General features: G+C 47.6%; 1 protein-coding gene across 1 annotated transcript in view; it reads left to right on the top strand.

Moving 5' to 3' along the window:
- The window catches only part of LOC141167194 (asialoglycoprotein receptor 1-like), a 230,250-nt gene that overhangs the window by 167,559 nt on the left and 35,085 nt on the right, over positions 1–27,606 (top strand). The window contains exons 8-9 of the mRNA XM_073654628.1: positions 5,900–6,051; positions 12,821–12,927. Coding sequence (XP_073510729.1) covers positions 5,900–6,051; positions 12,821–12,927 — 259 coding nt within the window. The remainder of the gene's footprint in view (positions 1–5,899; positions 6,052–12,820; positions 12,928–27,606) is intronic.

Here is a 27,606-nt window from a genome sequence, read left to right as displayed (position 1 = left end):
GGGCGCCAGTGGCCACTTTACCAATCCTGGTGTTCTGTGGCAAATGCCAAGCGTGTGAGTACAACCCCCATCTGTGGACATCGGGCCCTCATGCCACCCTCATGGAGTCGGTTTCTAACCGTTTGTGTAGACACATGCACATTTGTGGCCTGCTGGAGGTCATTTTGCAGGGCTCTGGCAGTGATCCTCCTGTTCATCCTTGCACAAAGGCAGAGGTAGCGGTCCTGCTGCTGGGTTGTTGCCCTTCTACGGCCCCCTCCACGTCTCCTGGTGTACTGGCCTGTCTCCTGGTAGCGCCTCCAGCCTCTGGACACTACGCTGACAGACACAGCAAACCTTCTTGCCACAGCTCGCATTGATGTGCCATCCTGGATGAGCTGCACTACCTGAGCAACTTCTGTGGGTTGTAGAGTCTGTCTCATGCTACCATGAGTGTGAAAGCACTACCAACCTTCAAAAGTGACCAAAACATCAGCCAGAAAGCATTGGTGCTGAGATGTGGTCTGTGGTCCCCACCTGCAGAACCACTCCTTTATTGAGGGTGTCTTGATAATTGCCAATAATTTTCATTTATTGTATATTCCATTTGCACAACAGCATGAGAAATTGATTGTCAATCAGTGTTGCTTCCTAAGTGGACAGTTTGATTTCACAGAAGTTTGATGTACTTGGAGTTATATTCTGTTGTTTAAGTGTTCCCTTTATTTTTTGAGCAGTGTATAATAGCCCATAGCAGAAAAAAATTCTTCAACAGACCTTAAACACAGATCATTAGGTTGGAGAGAAAAGGCCCACCCCTGTGGTTCATTGCGCAAAAGTGACATAATAAAACCAATACGCTGTGATTCATTCCCAGAGGACCTTGGTCTCAAACGAAAATATAACAATCAAGCATTTTTAAAGGAAAAAAAATCTTGCTGTTTACCATAAAAATCATCCGGCAATCCTACCTTGGGTTCCACAAAATGCGCTCCAGAACAGCTACTCACGTGTTGCTGGAGCTCGGCCACCTTCAGAGTCAACCCCTGCAAGCGATGAGCCAAATCCTGGACGGAAGCCATACTGATCCCCGTATAATATTTCCTTAAAAATTTTTTTTTTTTTGGGCTGGACTCACTGTTATGATCTGCAAACAAGAACTAAGGAAAGAAGGGGAAAGCTATCCCTACAGTAAGACTAAGCTGAATCCCTACAATGTAGCGGGCAGCCTGTTCCTAGCAAACAGACCTGCCTTAGTCCTAGGCTAGTCTGAACGAAGACCTATAGAATAAAGGGAAGGGATCCCTAAAAGAACTAAGGACTGGAACAAAAATGGGACACCTCCTAAACAGAGAAAGTTGTTGCAGAAAACAAAAGATAAACTGACAAAAAGGTACTAGAGGTCCCAAAGGACCAAGCGAACTGAGAGATATAGGCACTGGAGCACCTGGCTAGCAAAACAGTCAAACAACACTGAAGTCCAGCACAGCCAAAAGGCGGAGCTGGAATATAAAGGCAGATGGTCATGTGACCGCAAAACACAAGATGGAAAAAACAAACAGGAGGGTTCTAACATATGAGGCTTGTGTGGATCCTTCTGTATCTTCATGTGATCTCAGACAGAAGGGATGATGAGAGATCAGGGCACCGGGACCAGATCATCACCCCCAGGACTCCTTATTATTACTGATATTGGCTGGATGTTGAGGGTTGTTGTCCAGCTGTAGAATGAATTTGGAGTCGATCAGACGCCTCCTGATGGTATTACATGATGGCTATGTGTCTCCTGGATTTCTCAGCATTGAGGATACCAAATGCACATCTCCATCTGCTGAAATGTAGCCCCAGACCTGCCAGACCCTCCACCGGGCGTCACTGCCCTGCTACCCTCATTATTCTGCCGCTCTCCGGCACTTCAGGAACAATCTGATTCTGTTACAGCCAAATATTCTACATTTTACTCCTCAGTCCGGGGACCTGCTGTTGCTTTTCGGCTCCCAGTTGAGTCGCTTACTCTTGTCTCCATGTGGGAGGTGTTATGTTCTGCAACTTAGAGCTAAGGAATAGGGGAGAAAATCTGTCCCTGCACTGAGACTCAGCTAAACCCTATGCTGAGGTGGGTGCCCTATTCCTTGTGAATAGCCCCAGCGAAACTCCTGCACTGAACTCAAACGAAGACCCGAAGGAAGGGGAAAGGGGTCCCTAAAAGATCTATGGAATGTGAGCAAAAGCAGGAGACCTCCTAACAGAAAAGTTAGTTGCAGAAACAAAGATTAAAGGGAACTAAACTGGTGGAACAAGAAGTGCCAGGATCAATTGTCCAAAGCATAAAGAACTAAACAAGTCTACTTAGCCAGAGCACAAGCATAACACTGATGTCCAGCGGGGTATGGAAGACAGGTGCTGAGTAATAAAGAGTGAGGAGATCACGTGACCAAGACATCCAGCATCAGAGGAAAAGACTAGAAGCCAGCAAACCACAGCGAGATGGCCAAAAGTAAAACAACATAGATTCTAACAGTACCTCCCCTTTTACGAGGATCCTCCGGATCCTCTAGACCGAGCCTTACAAGGAAATGTCCTGTGAAAAGCCTTAATTAGCCTTGAGGCCGAGACGTCCTCGGCCTTCACCCAGGAATTATCCTCAGGGCCGAAACCTCTCCAGGACACAAGATACTGTAATCTCCCTCTATGCCACCTGGAATCCAAAATGCGAGAAATCTCAAATTCACCGTCCTCATCAATAGGAGGAACAGTAGGCTTCGCCTGCTTATCAGGCGTGTCCGCCTTCTTAAGTAATGAAATTTTGAAAAACTGCAGGGGTGTTAGTAAGCCCAAAAGGCATCACCAAACACTCAAAATGACCTTCCGGGGTGTTAAAAGCTGTCTTCCATTCATCTCCGTTCTTCACCAGCAGCAAATCATATGCCCCACGAAGGTCAATCTTAGAAAACCATTTAGCTCCGGTCAATTGGTTAAACAAATCCGGATCAAGTGGTAATGGGTAAGGATTGCCCCCATGATCTTATTCATCTCCCAAAAATCCAGACATGGCCTAAGACCCCCATCCTTCTTTTTGACAAAAAGAACCCAACCGCCACAGGAGACTTAGAGGGTCTTATGTGACCTGCAGCTAAACTTGTCTGAAGGTACTCCTCCAAAGCCTCCCTCTCGGGAATTGTCAGATTGAACAACCGCCTCTTAGCATCAGGGACGAACTCAATAGCGCAATCGTAACCTCTATGAGGTGGTAAAGCTTTCCACTCCACCTCCGAAAAAACCCTCCAAAAATCCTGAATGGGTTCAGGTGACTCCCCCTTCACAACAGCCGCAATGTGAACATTACAACACTTACCATAACACCCCTGACCCCAGGATCTTATGGAACCAGACTACCAGTCCAGCAAAGGATTATGCACTTTTAACCAGGGCAACCCCAGGATGAACGGGGAAGGCAACTTAGCAAGTACAAATAAGTCAATCTGCTCCTGATGTTCCATATTCATAGTAAGCGGAAACCCAGTGACCTTTTGAAGAATGCCTCCATGCTCCAGGGGAGTATTATCAATCGCCACCACAGGAAAAGGAGGCGACAAAGGTTCAGAATCAAACTTATACTTTTCAAGAAATTGTTGATCAATCAAATTAAGTGCAGAACCACAATCCACCATAACCTGAAACTCAATCGAACGACCCTGACAAGGTGGTATTACCAGGAAAAAACACCCCCGCAGAACGTAAAAACCTAATGCGAATGGGAGTGTTATTTCTACTGACCATTTTTTTTTCTTTCCTTAAGCGAACCTCGCATTGCTTTAAAAAATGATCAGCCTTACCGCAATAGAAGCAAAGTCCCTCAGAGAACCTCCTGTCCCTCTCCTTGGAATGGGATGACATTGCCCCCACCTGCATAGGTTCCCCAGTGTCGGCAGGAATATCGTGAGAAACAGAATCCAGCAATACAGGAAACTTCTCCTCATTCTGTCTGGCCCTCAACCTTCTATCCACACGGATAGCTAACTGCATGGCAACTTGCAGAGTATCAGGCGTAGGGAATTAAATGAGCAAATCTTTGACCCTTTCACTCAAGCCTGCCAGAAACTGAAACTTGAGTGGACGGTCGTTCCACCTGACCTCTGCAGACCATCATCTGAACAGGGTGCAATAACTCTCAGCATCAAGAGAACCCTGTTTGAGACGACTGAGCTCTGCCTCAGCTGATGTAACCCGATCAGGATCATCATACAGCAAACCCATGGCATCAAAAAATGCCTCCACAGACCTCAGACAATGATCATCAGGAGACAAGGAAAACGCCCAGATTTGAGGTTCTTAACGCAATAGAGACATAATGATCCCTACACGCTGTAGTTCACTCCCAGAAGATCTAGGTCTGAGCCGAAAATACAACAAACAAGCATTATTAAATGAAAAAAAATCCTGTCGTTTCCCCAAGAAACACTCAGGTAATCCTACTTTAGGTTCTTCATAGCGTTCTGCAGGGTATTTACTCACATACTGCTGAAGACCGGCAACCTCCAGAGTCAACCCTTGCAAGCGTTCAAGCGTTGAGCACGCTCCTGGATGGTACTTATACTGAAGAAAATCCAGGAAGAGGAGAGGAGAAGAAAAAAAAAAAAACTTTAACTTTTTTTTTTTTTCTTTTTAAACAGGGCTGGACATACTGTTATGTTCTGCAACTTAGAACTAAGGAATAGGGGGGAAAAGCTGTCCCTGCACTGAGACTCAGCTAAACCCTACGCTGAGGTGGGTGCCCTATTCCTTGTGAATAGCCCCACCGAAACGCCTGAACTGAACTCAAACGAAGACCTGAAGGAAGGTGAAAGGGTGTCCCTAAAAGATCTATGGAATGGGAGCAAAAGCAGGAGACCTCCTAAAAGAAAAGTTAGTTGCAGAAAAGAAGATTAAAGGGAACTAAACTGGTGGAACAAGAAGTCCCAGGATCAATTGTCCAAAGCACAAAGAACTAAACAAGGCTACTTAGCCAGAGCACAAGCGTAACACTGATGTCCAGCGGGGAATGGGAGACCGGTGCTGAGTAATAAAGAGTGAAGAGATCACATGACCAAGACACCCAGCACCAGAGGAAAAGACTAGAAGCCAGCAAACCACAACAAGTTGGCCGAAAGTAAAACAACATAGATTGTAACAGGAGGTCTCGTTTCTGACCACAATTCATCAATGTAGATGACTTCTGGCAGGACGTCTCCGCACTGTAGATGGTGTCACCGGTTACACTGGTCGCTGCCAGTACTGAGCTGATGGCACTGCTGGACATCTAATGATGTGTCTCATCTGCTGCACTAAGTTTCCTGGGCCGATCACTGCATCTGCCCATGTCATCTTGCTTTTTCTAAACTTCTTACAGAACACATCTTGAATCTTTGTCTACTGTAAAATCTTTACCTGGGAGAGAGTTCCCGGATGCGGTATAACTACCTTGCGTCTTGCTGCCGCGCTCAGTCTTGCTTGGTATATGACCTGAGACATGGAACTAGCTTCCACAACCTCAGCTTTGTAGTGGAGTTTAGCTGTTCCTCACCCAGTTTTAAACCTCCTACACTGCTGTTTCCATTTCAGTTAATGACTGTTTCCACCTAAGTATTAGAATGATCATTATCACCTGTTTGGTAGAATTGGTTACTCATAAACCCGACTTTAATCGGACTGTACAAGTGACAGGTGACCTGGAAGAACTGGTGAAGGCGATGGGCGGTCACCAGATATTAATGGGATTTACGTTTCCTAATAGATAAAAATAAACTCTTGATAATTCTACTTTTAAGAGCTTTATTAATGCACCGTAATTTTTTCACACTTGCCTAAAACTTTAGCTCAGGACTTTCTATGTCCACTCCCATCATCCTCACCAGAACTTTACATCTCTCCATGATCCCAGACACCCAGGATCCGCAGTGCACTGACGGCTGGAGACATTTTGCTTTGAGTTGTTATTATGTGTCTTCAAGACTTCGACCATGGTCATTTGCAAAAAAAGATTGTGAAGAAAGAAAATCTCAAATGGTCATCATTAATACTAAAGAAGAGCAAGTAAGTCCACAATGAAGAGCGTAGAAGATCACTAAAGAGATCAATAAAAGATCGCAAGAGATACAGGAGCACTGGGGGTCGGTGGACTGATAACTATAAGATCACTAGATCTGGAGGAGCAGTGGTCGGGGCTAGATTACTATATGATCACTAGATCTTGAGGAGTGGTGGTCGGTGGATTGATAACTATAAGATCACTAGATCTGGAGGAGTGGTGGTCGGTGGATAGATTACTATAAGATCAATAGATCTGGAGGAGTGGTGGTCGGTGGATAGATTACTATAAGATCAATAGATCTGGAGGAGCAGTGGTCGGGAGTTAGATTAGTATGAGATCACTAGATCTGGAAGGCCGGTGGTTGGGGGATAGATTACTATAAGATCACTAGATCTGGAGAAGCGGTGGTCGGGATACATTATTATAAGATCACTAGATCTGGAGGAGTGCTGGTCGGGGGATAGATTAGTGTGAGATCACTAGATCTGGAGGAGCGGAGGTCAGGGGATAGATTACCATAAGATCCCTACATCTGGAGTAGCGGTTGTCAAGCGATAGATTACTATAAGATCTCTAGGAGTGATGGTTGGTGGATAGATTACTATAAGATCACTAGATCTGGAGGAGTGGTGGTCGGGGCATAGATTACTATAAGATCACCAGATCTGGAGGAGCGGTGGTTGGTGGATAGATTACTATAAGATCACTAGATCTGGAGGAGCAGTGGTCGGGGGATAGATTAGTATGAGATCACTAGATCTGGAGGAGCGATGGTTGGTGGATAGATTACTATAAGATCACTAGATCTGGAGGACCGTTGGTTGGGGGATAGATTACTATATGATCACTAGATCTGGAGGAGTGGTGGTCAGGGGATAGATTACTCTAAGATCACTAGATCTGGAGGAGCGGTGGTTGGTGGATAGATTACTATAAGATCTCTAGATCTGGAGAAACGGTGATCGGGGGATAGATTAGAATGAGATCACTAGATCTGGAGTAGCGGTGGTCGGGGGATAGATTACTATAAGATCACTAGATCTGGAGGAGCGTTGGTCGGGTGATAGATTACTATAAGATCACTATATCTGGAGGAGTGGTGGTCGGGGATAGATTACTATAAGATCACTAGATCTAGAGGAGCAGTGGTCAGGGAATAGATTACTATAAGATCACTAGATCTGGAGGAGCGGTGGTCGGGGATAGATTACTATAAGATCACTAGATGTGGATAAGCGGTGGTCGGTGGATAGATTACTATAAGATCACTAGATATAGAGGAACAGTGTTCGGGAGTTAGATTAGTATGAGATCACTAGATCGGGAAGACCGGTGGTTGGGGGATAGATTACTATAAGATCACTAGATCTGGAGAAGCCGTGGTCGGGATACATTATTATAAGATCACTAGATCTGGAGGAGTGCTGGTCGGGGGATAGATTAGTATGAGATCACTAGATCTGGAGGAGCGGTGGTCAGGAGATAGATTACCATAAGATCCTTACATCTGGAGGAGCGGTGGTCAAGCGATAGATTACTATAAGATCTCTAGGAGCGATGGTTGGTGGATAGATTACTATAAGATCACTAGATCTGGAGGAGCAGTGGTCGGGGATAGATTACTATAAGATCACTAGATCTGTAGGAGCGGTGATCAAGGGATAGATTACTATAAGATCACTAGATGTGGAGGAGCGGTGGTCAGGGGATAGATTACGATAAGAACACTAGATCTGGAGGAGCGGTGTTCAGGGGATAGATTACTATAAGATCACTAGATCTGGAGGAGCGGTGGTTGATGGATAGATTACTATAAGATCACTAGATCTGGATGAGCGGTGGTCAAGGGATAGATTACTATAAGATCACTAGATCTGGAGGCGCAGTGGTCGGGGGATAGATTAGTATGAGATCACTAGATCTGGAGGAGCGGTGGTCGGGGGATAGATTAGTATGAGATCACTAGATCTGGAGGAGCGGTGGTCGGGTGATAGATTACTATATGATCACTAGATCTGGAGGAGCGGTGGTCGGGTGATAGATTACTATAAGATCACTAGATCTGGATGAGCGGTGGTCGGGGATAGATTACTATAAGATCACTAGATCTGGAGGCGCAGTGGTCGGGGGATAGATTAGTATGAGATCACTAGATCTGGAGGAGCGGTGGTCGGGTGATAGATTACTATATGATCACTATATCTGGAGGAGTGGAGGTCGGGGATAGATTACTATAAGATCACTAGATCTAGAGGAGCAGTGGTCGGGGGATAGATTACTAAAAGATCACTAGATCTGGAGGAACAGTGGTCGGGGGATAGATTACAATAAGATCACTAGATATGGAGCAGCGGTGGTCAGGGGATAGATTACCATAAGATCCCTACATCTGGAGGAGCGGTGGTCAAGCGATAGATTACTTTAAGATCACCAGATCTGGAGGAGCAGTGGTTGGTGGATAGATTTCTATAAGATAACTAGATCTGGAGGAGCAGTGGTCGGGGGAGAGATTAGTATGAGATCACTTGATCTGGAGGAGCGGTGGTTGGTGGATTGGTTACTATAAGATCACTAGATCTGGAGGACCGTTGGTCGGGGGATAGATTACTATATGATCACTAGATCTGAAGGAGTGGTGGTCAGGGGATAGATTACTCTAAGATCACTAGATCTGGAGGAGCTGTGGTTGGTGGATAAATTACTATAAGATCTCTAGATCTGGAGGAACGGTGATCGGAGGATAGATTAGTATGAGATCACTAGATCTGGAGCAGCGGTGGTCGGGGGATAAATTACTATAAGATCACTAGATCTGGAGGAGCGTTGGTCGGGTGATAGATTACTATATGATCACTATATCTGGAGGAGCGGTGGTCGGGGATAGATTACTATAAGATCACTAGATCTAGAGGAGCAGTGGTCGGGGAATAGGTTACTAAAAGATCACTAGATCTGGAGGAACAGTGGTCGGGGATAGATTACTTTAAGATCACTAGATCTGTCGGAGCGGTGGTCGGGGATAGATTACTATAAGATCACTAGATCTGGAGCAGCGGTGGTCGGGGGATAGATTTCTATAAGATCACTAGATCTGTAGGAGCGGTGGTCAAGGGATAGATTACTATAAGATCACTAGATCTGGAGGAGCGGTGGTCAGGGGATAGATTACTATAAGATCACTAGATCTGGATGAACGGTGGTCAGGGGATAGATTACTATAAGATCACTAGATCTGGAGGAGTAGTAGTCGGGGGATAGATTACAATATGATTACTAGATATGGAGAAGCGGTGGTCAGGGGATAGATTACTATATGATCACTAGATTTGGTGGAGTGGTGGTCGGGGGATATATTACTAGAAGATTACTAGATATCGAGGATCGGTGGTCGGTGGAAAGATTACTGTAAGAATCCTTAGATATGGAGGAGTGGTGGTCGGGGGATACATTATTATAAGATCACTAGATGTGGAGGAGCTGTGGTCGGGTGGTAGATTTCTATAAGATCACTAGATCTGAAGGAGCGGTGGTTGGGGATACATTACTATAAGATTACTATATCTGGAGGAGCAGTGGTCGGGGGATAGATTTCTATAAGATCACTAGATCTGGAGGAGCTGTTGTCGGGGATAGATTACTAGAAGATCACTAGATATCGAGGAGCGGTGGTCGGTGGAAAGATTACTGTAAGAATCACTAGATATGGAGGAGTGGTGGTCAGTGGATAATTATGTCAAGACCGTCTGCAACAATGCCGGCACACAATATCCCACCGCTGCCGTCACTCTGTCAAGAATTCACAGGATTGAGCAGGGATTCGTGAACACACGATCCCGATTGCTCACTACGTAGCTATTGGCAAGCGACCAGTGAGTGTATGGCGTCACACCTCCGGATTCCAACGCATGAAATATGTGTATATGCTCCAGTACGGTTACTGCCAGCTTCACGATAGCCCAATTATTAATACTCTCTGCCACCACCAGCCGAGTTTGAAATATAATACAGGCCTGGTCGGGCGCCTGCAATCTGGTAGCGTATGGCTTAGGGGGAGGGAATGATTACAGGACAAAGAAACAGGACTATTACATTTATATTTAATCCAAAAGGTAGGCAGTGGTTAGGAAAAATATACAATGATTTTGCAAAAGGGGACAATACAGTACAGAATAAATAGTTACACAAAATAATAAGGATTAAAGAGGAACTTATTATAAGATCGCAGAGACGATTCAGTATAGCTGGAGAGGGAGGTGCCCCACTTTGATTTGAACGTTATCGAACGTGATCCTTTGCTTATAGTCTCTCTCTATACCCCCCTACAATGAATACTACTCCCCCTTCGGCTGTTTCCTTTATGCCGAAGGGGAGACCTGCCCACACACACACCCTGGAATGACATCATGTGGGCTGGACTCCAGCCTTCATATTTTTATTAGAATATCTGGCTTTTGCGATAACTTATCGCCGGTTGGTCTCAGAAGCCCAAAAGTGGTACCATATTCTCTATTATGATTTTACACTTCTCCAGAGACCACACACAACATAGTTGGTTTTCTGTTATTTTGGTACTGTTGTGCCACTGCTCCCCAGAGAGACTTACAGCTATGGGAAAATAAGCATATTGTTCCTTAGCTGACCCTGTCACTAAAAATATGGGTCCCATTATTATCGGACGTATGGAACTGTAGTTATTCCATATTTCGTGTCAGCTCCGGGTGTCCTGGAGTTTGTGGCTGGGAATTGTGATTAGTATGACAGCATTCCTTTGAAGCTCCTTGGAACACAACATTCTCAGCTAGATGTAAATTTATTACAAGATTGTGTTAATTGGGTTGGTAGCACCCAATGTGCTAGCATTTGCTTACAAGGCATTTCTCATGTGTGTGTTATTTGCAGACAGACACATGGTAGATTGTCAGCTCTTCTCTCCTGACAAATACTAAAGGGGAGGGGGGAGAAGAAGAGGGGTCTGTGAGGGAGAAATTCTCAATATTTTTCTGACAGATTACTATAAGATCACTAGATCTGGAGGAGTGGTAGTCGGGGGATAGATTACTATATGATCACTAGATCTGGAGCAGCGGTGGTCGAGGGATAGATTACTATATGATCACTAGATCTGAAGCAGCGGTGGTCGGGGGATAGATTACTATATGATCACTAGATCTGGAGGAGTGGTAGTCGGGGGATAGATTACTATATGATCACAAGATCTGAAGCAGCAGTGGTCGGGGGATAGATTACTATATGATCACTAGATCTGGAGCAGCGGTGGTCGAGGGATAGATTACTGTATGATCACTAGATCTGGAGCAGCGGTGGTCGGGGGATAGATTACTATATGATCACTAGATCTGGAGCAGCGGTGGTCGAGGGATAGATTACTATATGATCACTAGATCTGAAGCAGCGGTGGTCGGGGGATAGATTACTATATGATCACTAGATCTGGAGGAGTGGTAGTCGGGGGATAGATTACTATATGATCACAAGATCTGAAGCAGCAGTGGTCGGGGGATAGATTACTATATGATCACTAGATCTGGAGCAGCGGTGGTCGAGGGATAGATTACTATATGATCACTAGATCTGAAGCAGCGGTGGTCGGGGATAGATTACTATATGATCACAAGATCTGAAGCAGCGGTGGTCGGGGGATAGATTACTATATGATCACTAGATCTGAAGCAGCGGTGGTCAGGGGATAGATTACTATATGATAACTAGATCTGGAGGAGTGGTAGTCGGGGGATAGATTACTATATGATCACTAGATCTGGAGCAGCGGTGGTCGAGGGATAGATTACTATATGATCACTAGATCTGAAGCAGCGGTGGTCGGGGGATAGATTACTATATGATCACTAGATCTGGAGCAGCGGTGGTCGAGGGATAGATTACTATATGATCACAAGATCTGAAGCAGCGGTGGTTGGGGGATAGATTACTATATGATCACTAGATCTGAAGCAGCGGTGGTCGGGGGATAGATTACTATATGATAACTAGATCTGGAGGAGTGGTAGTCGGGGGATAGATTACTATATGATCACTAGATCTGAAGCAGCGGTGGTCGGGGGATAGATTACTATATGATCACTAGATCTGGAGGAGTGGTAGTCGGGGGATAGATTACTATATGATCACTAGATCTGAAGCAGCGGTGGTCGGGGGAAAGATTACTATATGATCACTAGATCTGGAGGAGTGGTAGTCGGGGGATAGATTACTATATGATCACTAGATCTGAAGCAGCGGTGGTCGGGGGATAGATTACTATATGATCACTAGATCTGAAGCAGCGGTGGTCGGGGGATAGATTACTATATGATCACTAGATCTGAAGCAGCGGTGGTCGGGGAATAGATTACTATATGATCACTAGATCTGAAGCAGCGGTGGTCGGGGGATAGATTACTATATGATCACTAGATCTGGAGGAGTGGTAGTCGGGGGATAGATTACTATATGATCACTAGATCTGAAGCAACGGTGGTCGGGGGATAGATTACTATATGATCACTAGATCTGGAGGAGAGGTAGTCGGGGGATAGATTACTATATGATCACTAGATCTGAAGCAGCGGTGGTCGGGGGATAGATTACTATATGATCACTAGATCTGAAGCAGCGGTGGTCGGGGGATAGATTACTATATGATCACTAGATCTGAAGCAGCGGTGGTCGGGGGATCGCTGTAAGTGCAGATGTTTCTCCGCTTTCCCTTCCTGACTTTTCACCTTCCGGATTCGTCTGTTTTCTATGAAGGAAGAAATGAGGAAAATCTCCGGATATCTGAACACCTGGATTGGACTCACAGAGGTGGACGGAGCGTGGAGGTGGCTGGATGGGAGCAAGGTGTCCTCTGCCTCAAGGTACCGACCAACACTTGAGGCAGTATTGTATCAGATCACAGTGACCAGTGATGACCACAGGGGGCAGTATTGTATCAGATCACAGTGACCAGTGATGACCACAGGGGGCAGTATTGTATGAGATCACAGTGACCAGTGATGACCACAGGAGGCAGTATTGTATGAGATCACAGTGACCAGTGATGACCACAGGGGGCAGTATTGTATCAGATCACAGTGACCAGTGATGACCACAGGGAGCAGTATTGTATCAGATCACAGCGACCAGTGATGACCACAGGGGGCAGTATTGTATCAGATCACAGTGACCAGTGATGACCACAGGGGGCAGTATTGTATCAGATCACAGCGACCAGTGATGACCACAGGGGGCAGTATTGTATCAGATCACAGTGACCAGTGATGACCACAGGGGGCAGTATTGTATGAGATCACAGTGAGCAGTGATGACCACAGGGGGCAGTATTGTATCAGATCACAGTGACCAGTGATGACCACAGGGGGCAGTATTGTGTCAGATCACAGTGACCAGTGATGACCACAGGGGGCAGTATTGTATCAGATCACAGTGAGCAGTGATGACCACAGCGGGCAGTATTGTATCAGATCACAGTGACCAGTGATGACCACAGGGGGCAGTATTGTATCAGATCACAGTGACCAGTGATGACCACAGGGGGCAGTATTGTATGAGATCACAGTGAGCAGTGATGACCACAGGGGGCAGTATTGTATCAGATCACAGCGACCAGTGATGACCACAGGGGGCAGTATTGTATCAGATCACAGTGACCAGTGATGACCACAGGGGGCAGTATTGTATGAGATCACAGTGAGCAGTGATGACCACAGGGGGCAGTATTGTATCAGATCACAGTGACCAGTGATGACCACAGGGGGCAGTATTGTATCAGATCACAGTGACCAGTGATGACCACAGGGGGCAGTATTGTATCAGATCACAGTGACCAGTGATGACCACAGGGGGCAGTATTGTATCAGATCACAGTGAGCAGTGATGACCACAGGGGGCAGTATTGTGTCAGATAACAGTGACCAGTGATGACCACAGGGGGCAGTATTGTATCAGATCACAGTGACCAGTGATGACCACAGGGGGCAGTATTGTATCAGATCACAGTGACCAGTGATGACCACAGGGAGCAGTATTGTATCAGATCACAGTGACCAGTGATGACCACAGGGGGCAGTATTGTATCAGATCACAGTGACCAGTGATGACCACAGGGGGCAGTATTGTATCAGATCACAGTGACCAGTGATGACCACAGGGGGCAGTATTGTATCAGATCACAGTGACCAGTGATGACCACAGGGGGCAGTATTGTATCAGATCACAGTGACCAGTGATGACCACAGGGGGCAGTATTGTATCAGATCACAGTGAGCAGTGATGACCACAGCGGGCAGTATTGTATCAGATCACAGCGACCAGTGATGACCACAGGGGGCAGTATTGTATCAGATCACAGTGACCAGTGATGACCACAGGGGGCAGTATTGTATCAGATCACAGTGACCAGTGATGACCACAGGGGGCAGTATTGTATCAGATCACAGTGACCAGTGATGACCACAGGGAGCAGTATTGTATCAGATCACAGCGACCAGTGATGACCACAGGGGGCAGTATTGTATCAGATCACAGTGACCAGTGATGACCACAGGGGGCAGTATTGTATGAGATCACAGTGACCAGTGATGACCACAGGAGGCAGTATTGTATGAGATCACAGTGACCAGTGATGACCACAGGGGGCAGTATTGTATCAGATCACAGTGACCAGTGATGACCACAGGGAGCAGTATTGTATCAGATCACAGCGACCAGTGATGACCACAGGGGGCAGTATTGTATCAGATCACAGTGACCAGTGATGACCACAGGGGGCAGTATTGTATCAGATCACAGCGACCAGTGATGACCACAGGGGGCAGTATTGTATCAGATCACAGTGACCAGTGATGACCACAGGGGGCAGTATTGTATGAGATCACAGTGAGCAGTGATGACCACAGGGGGCAGTATTGTATCAGATCACAGTGACCAGTGATGACCACAGGGAGCAGTATTGTATCAGATCACAGCGACCAGTGATGACCACAGGGGGCAGTATTGTATCAGATCACAGTGACCAGTGATGACCACAGGGGGCAGTATTGTATGAGATCACAGTGAGCAGTGATGACCACAGGGGGCAGTATTGTATCAGATCACAGCGACCAGTGATGACCACAGGGGGCAGTATTGTATCAGATCACAGTGACCAGTGATGACCACAGGGGGCAGTATTGTATGAGATCACAGTGAGCAGTGATGACCACAGGGGGCAGTATTGTATCAGATCACAGTGACCAGTGATGACCACAGGGGGCAGTATTGTATCAGATCACAGTGACCAGTGATGACCACAGGGGGCAGTATTGTATCAGATCACAGTGACCAGTGATGACCACAGGGGGCAGTATTGTATCAGATCACAGTGAGCAGTGATGACCACAGGGGGCAGTATTGTGTCAGATAACAGTGACCAGTGATGACCACAGGGGGCAGTATTGTATCAGATCACAGTGACCAGTGATGACCACAGGGGGCAGTATTGTATCAGATCACAGTGACCAGTGATGACCACAGGGAGCAGTATTGTATCAGATCACAGTGACCAGTGATGACCACAGGGGGCAGTATTGTATCAGATCACAGTGACCAGTGATGACCACAGGGGGCAGTATTGTATCAGATCACAGTGACCAGTGATGACCACAGGGGGCAGTATTGTATCAGATCACAGTGACCAGTGATGACCACAGGGGGCAGTATTGTATCAGATCACAGTGACCAGTGATGACCACAGGGGGCAGTATTGTATCAGATCACAGTGAGCAGTGATGACCACAGGGGGCAGTAGTGTATCAGATCACAGCGACCAGTGATGACCACAGGGGGCAGTATTGTATGAGATCACAGTGACCAGTGATGACCACAGGGGGCAGTATTGTATCAGATCACAGTGACCAGTGATGACCACAGGGGGCAGTATTGTATCAGATCACAGAGACCAGTGATGACCACAGGGGGCAGTATTGTATCAGATCACAGTGACCAGTGATGACCACAGGGGGCAGTATTGTATCAGATCACAGTGACCAGTGATGACCACAGGGGGCAGTATTGTATCAGATCACAGTGACCAGTGATGACCACAGGGGGCAGTATTGTGTCAGATAACAGTGACCAGTGATGACCACAGGGGGCAGTATTGTATCAGATCACAGTGAGCAGTGATGACCACAGGGGGCAGTATTGTGTCAGATAACAGTGACCAGTGATGACCACAGGGGGCAGTATTGTATGAGATCACAGTGAGCAGTGATGACCACAGGGGGCAGTATTGTATCAGATCACAGTGACCAGTGATGACCACAGGGGGCAGTATTGTATCAGATCACAGCGACCAGTGATGACCACAGGGAGCAGTATTGTATCAGATCACAGCGACCAGTGATGACCACAGGGGGCAGTATTGTATCAGATCACAGCGACCAGTGATGACCACAGGGGGCAGTATTGTATCAGATCACAGTGAGCAGTGATGACCACAGGGAGCAGTATTGTATCAGATCACAGCGACCAGTGATGACCACAGGGGGCAGTATTGTATCAGATCACAGCGACCAGTGATGACCACAGGGGGCAGTATTGTATCAGATCACAGTGACCAGTGATGACCACAGGGGGCAGTATTGTATCAGATCACAGTGACCAGTGATGACCACAGGGGGCAGTATTGTATCAGATCACAGTGACCAGTGATGACCACAGGAGGCAGTATTGTATCAGATCACAGTGACCAGTGATGACCACAGGGGGCAGTATTGTATCAGATCACAGTGACCAGTGATGACCACAGGAGGCAGTATTGTATCAGATCACAGTGAGCAGTGATGACCACAGGGAGCAGTATTGTATCAGATCACAGTGACCAGTGATGACCACAGGGAGCAGTATTGTGTCAGATCACAGTGACCAGTGATGACCACAGGGGGCAGTATTGTATCAGATCACAGTGACCAGTGATGACCACAGGGGGCAGTATTGTATCAGATCACAGTGACCAGTGATGACCACAGGGAGCAGTATTGTATCAGATCACAGTGACCAGTGATGACCACAGGGGGCAGTATTGTATCAGATCACAGTGACCAGTGATGACCACAGGGGGCAGTATTGTATGAGATCACAGCGACCAGTGATGACCACAGGGGGCAGTATTGTATCAGATCACAGTGACCAGTGATGACCACAGGGGGCAGTATTGTATGAGATCACAGTGACCAGTGATGACCACAGGAGGCAGTATTGTATCAGATCACAGTGACCAGTGATGACCACAGGAGGCAGTATTGTATCAGATCACAGTGAGCAGTGATGACCACAGGGGGCAGTATTGTATCAGATCACAGTGACCAGTGATCACCACAGGGGGCAGTATTGTATCAGATCACAGTGACCAGTGATGACCACAGGGGGCAGTATTGTATCAGATAACAGTGACCAGTGATGACCACAGGGGGCAGTATTGTATGAGATCACAGCGACCAGTGATGACCACAGGGGGCAGTATTGTATCAGATCACAGTGACCAGTGATCACCACAGGAGGCAGTATTGTATCAGATCACAGTGACCAGTGATGACCACAGGGGGCAGTATTGTATCAGATCACAGTGACCAGTGATCACCACAGGGGGCAGTATTGTATCAGATCACAGTGACCAGTGATTACCACAGGGGGCAGTATTGTATCAGATCACAGTGATCAGTGATGACCACAGGGGGCAGTATTGTATCAGATCACAGTGACCAGTGATGACCACAGGGGGCAGTATTGTATCAGATCACAGTGACCAGTGATGACCACAGGGGGCAGTATTGTATCAGATCACAGTGACCAGTGTTGACCACAGGGGGCAGTATTGTATCAGATCACAGTGACCAGTGATGACCACAGGGGGCAGTATTGTATCAGATCACAGTGACCAGTGTTGACCACAGGGGGCAGTATTGTATCAGATCACAGTGACCAGTGATGACCACAGGAGGCAGTATTGTATCAGATCACAGTGACCAGTGATGACCACAGGAGGCAGTATTGTATCAGATCACAGTGACCAGTGATGACCACAGGGGGCAGTATTGTATCAGATCACAGTGACCAGTGATGACCACAGGAGGCAGTATTGTATCAGATCACAGTGACCAGTGATGACCACAGGAGGCAGTATTGTATCAGATCACAGTGACCAGTGATGACCACAGGGGGCAGTATTGTATCAGATCACAGTGACCAGTGATGACCACAGGGGGCAGTATTGTATCAGGTCACAGTGACGAGTGATGACCACAGGGGGCAGTATTGTATCAGATCACAGTGACCAGTGATGACCACAGGGGGCAGTATTGTATCAGATCACAGTGACCAGTGATGACCACAGGGGCAGTATTGTATCAGATCACAGTGACCAGTGATGACCACAGGGGGCAGTATTGTATCAGATCACAGTGACCAGTGATGACCACAGGGGGCAGTATTGTATCAGATCACAGTGACCAGTGATGACCACAGGGGCAGTATTGTATCAGATCACAGTGACCAGTGATGACCACAGGGGGCAGTATTGTATCAGATCACAGTGACCAGTGATGACCACAGGGGGCAGTATTGTGTCAGATCACAGTGACCAGTGATGACCACAGGGGGCAGTATTGTATCAGATCACAGTGACCAGTGATGACCACAGGGAGCAGTATTGTATCAGATCACAGTGACAGTGATGACCACAGGAGGCAGTATTGTATCAGATCACAGTGACCAGTGATGACCACAGGGAGCAGTATTGTATCAGATCACAGTGACCAGTGATCACCACAGGAGGCAGTATTGTATCAGATCACAGTGACCAGTGATGACCACAGGGAGCAGTATTGTATCAGATCACAGTGACCAGTGATGACCACAGGGAGCAGTATTGTATCAGATCACAGTGACCAGTGATGACCACAGGGGGCAGTATTGTATCAGGTCACAGTGACGAGTGATGACCACAGGGGGCAGTATTGTATCAGATCACAGTGACCAGTGATGACCACAGGGGGCAGTATTGTATCAGATCACAGTGACCAGTGATGACCACAGGGGGCAGTATTGTATCAGATCACAGTGACCAGTGATGACCACAGGGGGCAGTATTGTATCAGATCACAGTGACCAGTGATGACCACAGGGGCAGTATTGTATCAGATCACAGTGACCAGTGATGACCACAGGGGGCAGTATTGTATCAGGTCACAGTGACCAGTGATGACCACAGGAGGCAGTATTGTATCAGATCACAGTGACCAGTGATCACCACAGGGGGCAGTATTGTATCAGATCACAGTGACCAGTGATGACCACAGGGGGCAGTATTGTATCAGATCACAGTGACCAGTGATGACCACAGGGGGCAGTATTGTATCAGATCACAGTGACCAGTGATGACCACAGGGGGCAGTATTGTATGAGATCACAGTGACCAGTGATGACCACAGCGGGCAGTATTGTATCAGATCACAGTGACCAGTGATGACCACAGGGGGCAGTATTGTATCAGATCACAGTGACCAGTGATGACCACAGGGGGCAGTATTGTGTCAGATAACAGTGACCAGTGATGACCACAGGGGCAGTATTGTATGAGATCACAGTGACCAGTGATGACCACAGGGGGCAGTATTGTATCAGATCACAGTGACCAGTGATGACCACAGGAGGCAGTATTGTATGAGATCACAGTGACCAGTGATGACCACAGGGGCAGTATTGTATGAGATCACAGTGACCAGTGATGACCACAGGGCAGTATTGTATGAGATCACAGTGACCAGTGATGACCACAGGGGGCAGTATTGTATCAGATCACAGTGACCAGTGATGACCACAGGGGCAGTATTGTATCAGATCATAGTGACCAGTGATGACCACAGGGGGCAGTATTGTATCAGATCACAGTGACCAGTGATCACCACAGGGAGCAGTATTGTATCAGATCACAGTGACCAGTGATGACCACAGGGGGCAGTATTGTATCAGATCATAGTGACCAGTGATGACCACAGGAGGCAGTATTGTATCAGATCACAGTGACCAGTGATGACCACAGGGGCAGTATTGTATCAGATCACAGTGACCAGTGATGACCACAGGGGGCAGTATTGTATGAGATCACAGTGACCAGTGATGACCACAGGGGGCAGTATTGTATCAGATCACAGTGACCAGTGATGACCACAGGGGGCAGTATTGTATCAGGTCACAGTGACCAGTGATGACCACAGGGGGCAGTATTGTATCAGATCACAGTGACCAGTGATGACCACAGGGGCAGTATTGTATCAGATCACAGTGACCAGTGATGACCACAGGGGGCAGTATTGTATCAGATCACAGTGACCAGTGATAACCACAGGGGGCAGTATTGTATCAGATCACAGTGACCAGTGATGACCACAGGGGGCAGTATTGTATCAGATCACAGTGACAGTGATGACCACAGGGGGCAGTATTGTATCAGATCACAGTGACCAGTGATGACCACAGGAGGCAGTATTGTATCAGATCACAGTGACCAGTGATGACCACAGGGGGCAGTATTGTATCAGATCACAGTGACCAGTGATGACCACAGGAGGCAGTATTGTATCAGATCACAGTGACCAGTGATGACCACAGGGGGCAGTATTGTATGAGATCACAGTGACCAGTGATGACCACAGGGGCAGTAGTGTATGAGATCACAGTGACCAGTGATGACCACAGGGGGCAGTATTGTATCAGATCACAGTGACCAGTGATGACCACAGGGGGCAGTATTGTATCAGGTCACAGTGACCAGTGATGACCACAGGGGGCAGTATTGTATCAGATCACAGTGACCAGTGATGACCACAGGGGCAGTATTGTATGAGATCACAGTGACCAGTGATGACCACAGGGAGCAGTATTGTATCAGATCACAGTGACCAGTGATCACCACAGGGGGCAGTATTGTATCAGATCACAGTGACCAGTGATGACCACAGGGGCAGTATTGTGTCAGATCACAGTGACCAGTGATGACCACAGGGGGCAGTATTGTATCAGATCACAGTGACCAGTGATGACCACAGGGGGCAGTATTGTATGAGATCACAGTGACCAGTGATGACCACAGGGGGCAGTATTGTATGAGATCACAGCGACCAGTGATGACCACAGGGGCAGTATTGTATGAGATCACAGTGACCAGTGATGACCACAGGAGGCAGTATTGTATCAGATCACAGTGACCAGTGATGACCACAGGAGGCAGTATTGTATCAGATCACAGTGAGCAGTGATGACCACAGGGGGCAGTATTGTATCAGATCACAGTGACCAGTGATCACCACAGGGGGCAGTATTGTATCAGATCACAGTGACCAGTGATGACCACAGGGGGCAGTATTGTATCAGATAACAGTGACCAGTGATGACCACAGGGGGCAGTATTGTATGAGATCACAGCGACCAGTGATGACCACAGGGGGCAGTATTGTATCAGATCACAGTGACCAGTGATCACCACAGGAGGCAGTATTGTATCAGATCACAGTGACCAGTGATGACCACAGGGGGCAGTATTGTATCAGATCACAGTGACCAGTGATCACCACAGGGGGCAGTATTGTATCAGATCACAGTGACCAGTGATTACCACAGGGGGCAGTATTGTATCAGATCACAGTGATCAGTGATGACCACAGGGGGCAGTATTGTATCAGATCACAGTGACCAGTGATGACCACAGGGGGCAGTATTGTATCAGATCACAGTGACCAGTGATGACCACAGGGGGCAGTATTGTATCAGATCACAGTGACCAGTGTTGACCACAGGGGGCAGTATTGTATCAGATCACAGTGACCAGTGATGACCACAGGGGCAGTATTGTATCAGATCACAGTGACCAGTGTTGACCACAGGGGGCAGTATTGTATCAGATCACAGTGACCAGTGATGACCACAGGAGGCAGTATTGTATCAGATCACAGTGACCAGTGATGACCACAGGAGGCAGTATTGTATCAGATCACAGTGACCAGTGATGACCACAGGGGGCAGTATTGTATCAGATCACAGTGACCAGTGATGACCACAGGGGCAGTATTGTATCAGGTCACAGTGACGAGTGATGACCACAGGGGGCAGTATTGTATCAGATCACAGTGACCAGTGATGACCACAGGGGGCAGTATTGTATCAGATCACAGTGACCAGTGATGACCACAGGGGGCAGTATTGTATCAGATCACAGTGACCAGTGATGACCACAGGGGGCAGTATTGTATCAGATCACAGTGACCAGTGATGACCACAGGGGGCAGTATTGTATCAGATCACAGTGACCAGTGATGACCACAGGGGGCAGTATTGTATCAGATCACAGTGACCAGTGATGACCACAGGGGGCAGTATTGTATCAGATCACAGTGACCAGTGATGACCACAGGGGGCAGTATTGTGTCAGATCACAGTGACCAGTGATGACCACAGGGGGCAGTATTGTATCAGATCACAGTGACCAGTGATGACCACAGGGAGCAGTATTGTATCAGATCACAGTGACCAGTGATGACCACAGGAGGCAGTATTGTATCAGATCACAGTGACCAGTGATGACCACAGGGAGCAGTATTGTATCAGATCACAGTGACCAGTGATCACCACAGGAGGCAGTATTGTATCAGATCACAGTGACCAGTGATGACCACAGGGAGCAGTATTGTATCAGATCACAGTGACCAGTGATGACCACAGGGAGCAGTATTGTATCAGATCACAGTGACCAGTGATGACCACAGGGGGCAGTATTGTATCAGGTCACAGTGACGAGTGATGACCACAGGGGGCAGTATTGTATCAGATCACAGTGACCAGTGATGACCACAGGGGGCAGTATTGTATCAGATCACAGTGACCAGTGATGACCACAGGGGGCAGTATTGTATCAGATCACAGTGACCAGTGATGACCACAGGGGGCAGTATTGTATCAGATCACAGTGACCAGTGATGACCACAGGGGGCAGTATTGTATCAGATCACAGTGACCAGTGATGACCACAGGGGGCAGTATTGTATCAGGTCACAGTGACCAGTGATGACCACAGGAGGCAGTATTGTATCAGATCACAGTGACCAGTGATCACCACAGGGGGCAGTATTGTATCAGATCACAGTGACCAGTGATGACCACAGGGGGCAGTATTGTATCAGATCACAGTGACCAGTGATGACCACAGGGGGCAGTATTGTATCAGATCACAGTGACCAGTGATGACCACAGGGGGCAGTATTGTATGAGATCACAGTGACCAGTGATGACCACAGCGGGCAGTATTGTATCAGATCACAGTGACCAGTGATGACCACAGGGGGCAGTATTGTATCAGATCACAGTGACCAGTGATGACCACAGGGGGCAGTATTGTGTCAGATAACAGTGACCAGTGATGACCACAGGGGGCAGTATTGTATGAGATCACAGTGACCAGTGATGACCACAGGGGGCAGTATTGTATCAGATCACAGTGACCAGTGATGACCACAGGAGGCAGTATTGTATGAGATCACAGTGACCAGTGATGACCACAGGGGGCAGTATTGTATGAGATCACAGTGACCAGTGATGACCACAGGGGGCAGTATTGTATGAGATCACAGTGACCAGTGATGACCACAGGGGGCAGTATTGTATCAGATCACAGTGACCAGTGATGACCACAGGGGGCAGTATTGTATCAGATCATAGTGACCAGTGATGACCACAGGGGGCAGTATTGTATCAGATCACAGTGACCAGTGATCACCACAGGGAGCAGTATTGTATCAGATCACAGTGACCAGTGATGACCACAGGGGGCAGTATTGTATCAGATCATAGTGACCAGTGATGACCACAGGAGGCAGTATTGTATCAGATCACAGTGACAGTGATGACCACAGGGGGCAGTATTGTATCAGATCACAGTGACCAGTGATGACCACAGGGGGCAGTATTGTATGAGATCACAGTGACCAGTGATGACCACAGGGGCAGTATTGTATCAGATCACAGTGACCAGTGATGACCACAGGGGGCAGTATTGTATCAGGTCACAGTGACCAGTGATGACCACAGGGGGCAGTATTGTATCAGATCACAGTGACCAGTGATGACCACAGGGGGCAGTATTGTATCAGATCACAGTGACCAGTGATGACCACAGGGGGCAGTATTGTATCAGATCACAGTGACCAGTGATAACCACAGGGGGCAGTATTGTATCAGATCACAGTGACCAGTGATGACCACAGGGGGCAGTATTGTATCAGATCACAGTGACCAGTGATGACCACAGGGGGCAGTATTGTATCAGATCACAGTGACCAGTGATGACCACAGGAGGCAGTATTGTATCAGATCACAGTGACCAGTGATGACCACAGGGGGCAGTATTGTATCAGATCACAGTGACCAGTGATGACCACAGGAGGCAGTATTGTATCAGATCACAGTGACCAGTGATGACCACAGGGGGCAGTATTGTATGAGATCACAGTGACCAGTGATGACCACAGGGGGCAGTAGTGTATGAGATCACAGTGACCAGTGATGACCACAGGGGGCAGTATTGTATCAGATCACAGTGACCAGTGATGACCACAGGGGGCAGTATTGTATCAGGTCACAGTGACCAGTGATGACCACAGGGGGCAGTATTGTATCAGATCACAGTGACCAGTGATGACCACAGGGGGCAGTATTGTATGAGATCACAGTGACCAGTGATGACCACAGGGAGCAGTATTGTATCAGATCACAGTGACCAGTGATCACCACAGGGGGCAGTATTGTATCAGATCACAGTGACCAGTGATGACCACAGGGGGCAGTATTGTGTCAGATCACAGTGACCAGTGATGACCACAGGGGGCAGTATTGTATCAGATCACAGTGACCAGTGATGACCACAGGGGGCAGTATTGTATGAGATCACAGTGACCAGTGATGACCACAGGGGGCAGTATTGTATGAGATCACAGCGACCAGTGATGACCACAGGGGGCAGTATTGTATCAGATCATAGTGACCAGTGATTACCACAGGGGGCAGTATTGTATCAGATCATAGTGACCAGTGATTACCACAGGGGGCAGTATTGTATCAGATCACAGTGACCAGTGATCACCACAGGGGGCAGTATTGTATCAGATCACAGTGACCAGTGATGACCACAGGGGGCAGTATTGTATGAGATCACAGTGACCAGTGATGACCACAGGGGGCAGTATTGTATCAGATCACAGTGACCAGTGATCACCACAGGGGGCAGTATTGTATCAGATCACAGTGACCAGTGATTACCACAGGGGGCAGTATTGTATCAGATCACAGTGACCAGTGATCACCACAGGGGGCAGTATTGTATCAGATCACAGTGACCAGTGTTGACCACAGGGGGCAGTATTGTATCAGATCACAGTGACCAGTGATGACCACAGGGAGCAGTATTGTATCAGATCACAGTGACCAGTGATCACCACAGGGGGCAGTATTGTATCAGATCACAGTGACCAGTGATGACCACAGGAGGCAGTATTGTATCAGATCACAGTGACCAGTGATGACCACAGGGGGCAGTATTGTATCAGATCACAGTGACCAGTGATGACCACAGGGGGCAGTATTGTATCAGATCACAGTGAGCAGTGATGACCACAGGGGGCAGTATTGTGTCAGATAACAGTGACCAGTGATGACCACAGGGAGCAGTATTGTATCAGATCACAGTGACCAGTGATGACCACAGGGAGCAGTATTGTATCAGATCACAGTGACCAGTGATGACCACAGGGGGCAGTATTGTATCAGATCACAGCGACCAGTGATGACCACAGGGGGCAGTATTGTGTCAGATAACAGTGACCAGTGATGACCACAGGGAGCAGTATTGTATCAGATCACAGTGACCAGTGATGACCACAGGGAGCAGTATTGTATCAGATCACAGTGACCAGTGATGACCACAGGGGGCAGTATTGTATCAGGTCACAGTGACGAGTGATGACCACAGGGGGCAGTACTGTATCAGATCACAGTGACCCGTGATGACCACAGGGGGCAGTATTGTATCAGATCACAGTGACCAGTGATGACCACAGGGGGCAGTATTGTATCAGATCACAGTGACCAGTGATGACCACAAGGGGCAGTATTGTATCAGATCACAGTGACCAGTGATGACCACAGGGGGCAGTATTGTGTCAGATAACAGTGACCAGTGATGACCACAGGGGGCAGTATTGTATGAGATCACAGTGACCAGTGATGACCACAGGGGGCAGTATTGTATCAGATAACAGTGACCAGTGATGACCACAGGGGGCAGTATTGTATCAGATCACAGTGACCAGTGATGACCACAGGGGGCAGTATTGTGTCAGATAACAGTGACCAGTGATGACCACAGGGGGCAGTATTGTATCAGATCACAGTGACCAGTGATGACCACAGGGGGCAGTATTGTATCAGATAACAGTGACCAGTGATGACCACAGGGGGCAGTATTGTATCAGATCACAGTGATCAGTGATGACCACAGGGGGCAGTATTGTATCAGATCACAGTGACCAGTGATGACCACAGGGGGCAGTATTGTATCAGATCACAGTGACCAGTGATGACCACAGGGGGCAGTATTGTATCAGATCACAGTGACCAGTGATGACCACAGGGGGCAGTATTGTGTCAGATAACAGTGACCAGTGATGACCACAGGGGGCAGTATTGTATCAGATCACAGTGACCAGTGATGACCACAGGGGGCAGTATTGTATCAGATAACAGTGACCAGTGATGACCACAGGGGGCAGTATTGTATCAGATCACAGTGATCAGTGATGACCACAGGGGGCAGTATTGTATCAGATCACAGTGACCAGTGATGACCACAGGGGGCAGTATTGTATCAGATCACAGTGACCAGTGATGACCACAGGGGGCAGTATTGTGTCAGATAACAGTGACCAGTGATGACCACAGGGGGCAGTATTGTATCAGATCACAGTGACCAGTGATGACCACAGGAGGCAGTATTGTATCAGATCACAGTGACCAGTGATGACCACAGGGGGCAGTATTGTATCAGATCACAGTGACCAGTGATGACCACAGGGGGCAGTATTGTATGAGATCACAGTGACCAGTGATGACCACAGGGGGCAGTATTGTATCAGATCACAGTGACCAGTGATGACCACAGGAGGCAGTATTGTATCAGATCACAGTGACCAGTGATGACCACAGGGGGCAGTATTGTATGAGATCACAGTGACCAGTGATGACCACAGGGGGCAGTAGTGTATGAGATCACAGTGACCAGTGATGACCACAGGGGGCAGTATTGTATCAGATCACAGTGACCAGTGATGACCACAGGAGGCAGTATTGTATCAGATCACAGTGACCAGTGATGACCACAGGGGGCAGTATTGTATCAGATCACAGTGACCAGTGATGACCACAGGGAGCAGTATTGTATCAGATCACAGTGACCA

This window comes from Phyllobates terribilis, unplaced genomic scaffold (assembly GCF_046119375.1).
Source record: "Phyllobates terribilis strain yellow unplaced genomic scaffold, ASM4611937v1 Scaffold_11__3_contigs__length_659146591, whole genome shotgun sequence".
Classification (NCBI taxonomy): Eukaryota; Metazoa; Chordata; class Amphibia; order Anura; family Dendrobatidae; genus Phyllobates; species Phyllobates terribilis.
The sequence above is the reverse complement of the archived record's forward strand: the minus strand, read 5'-3'. Positions and strand labels throughout refer to the sequence as shown.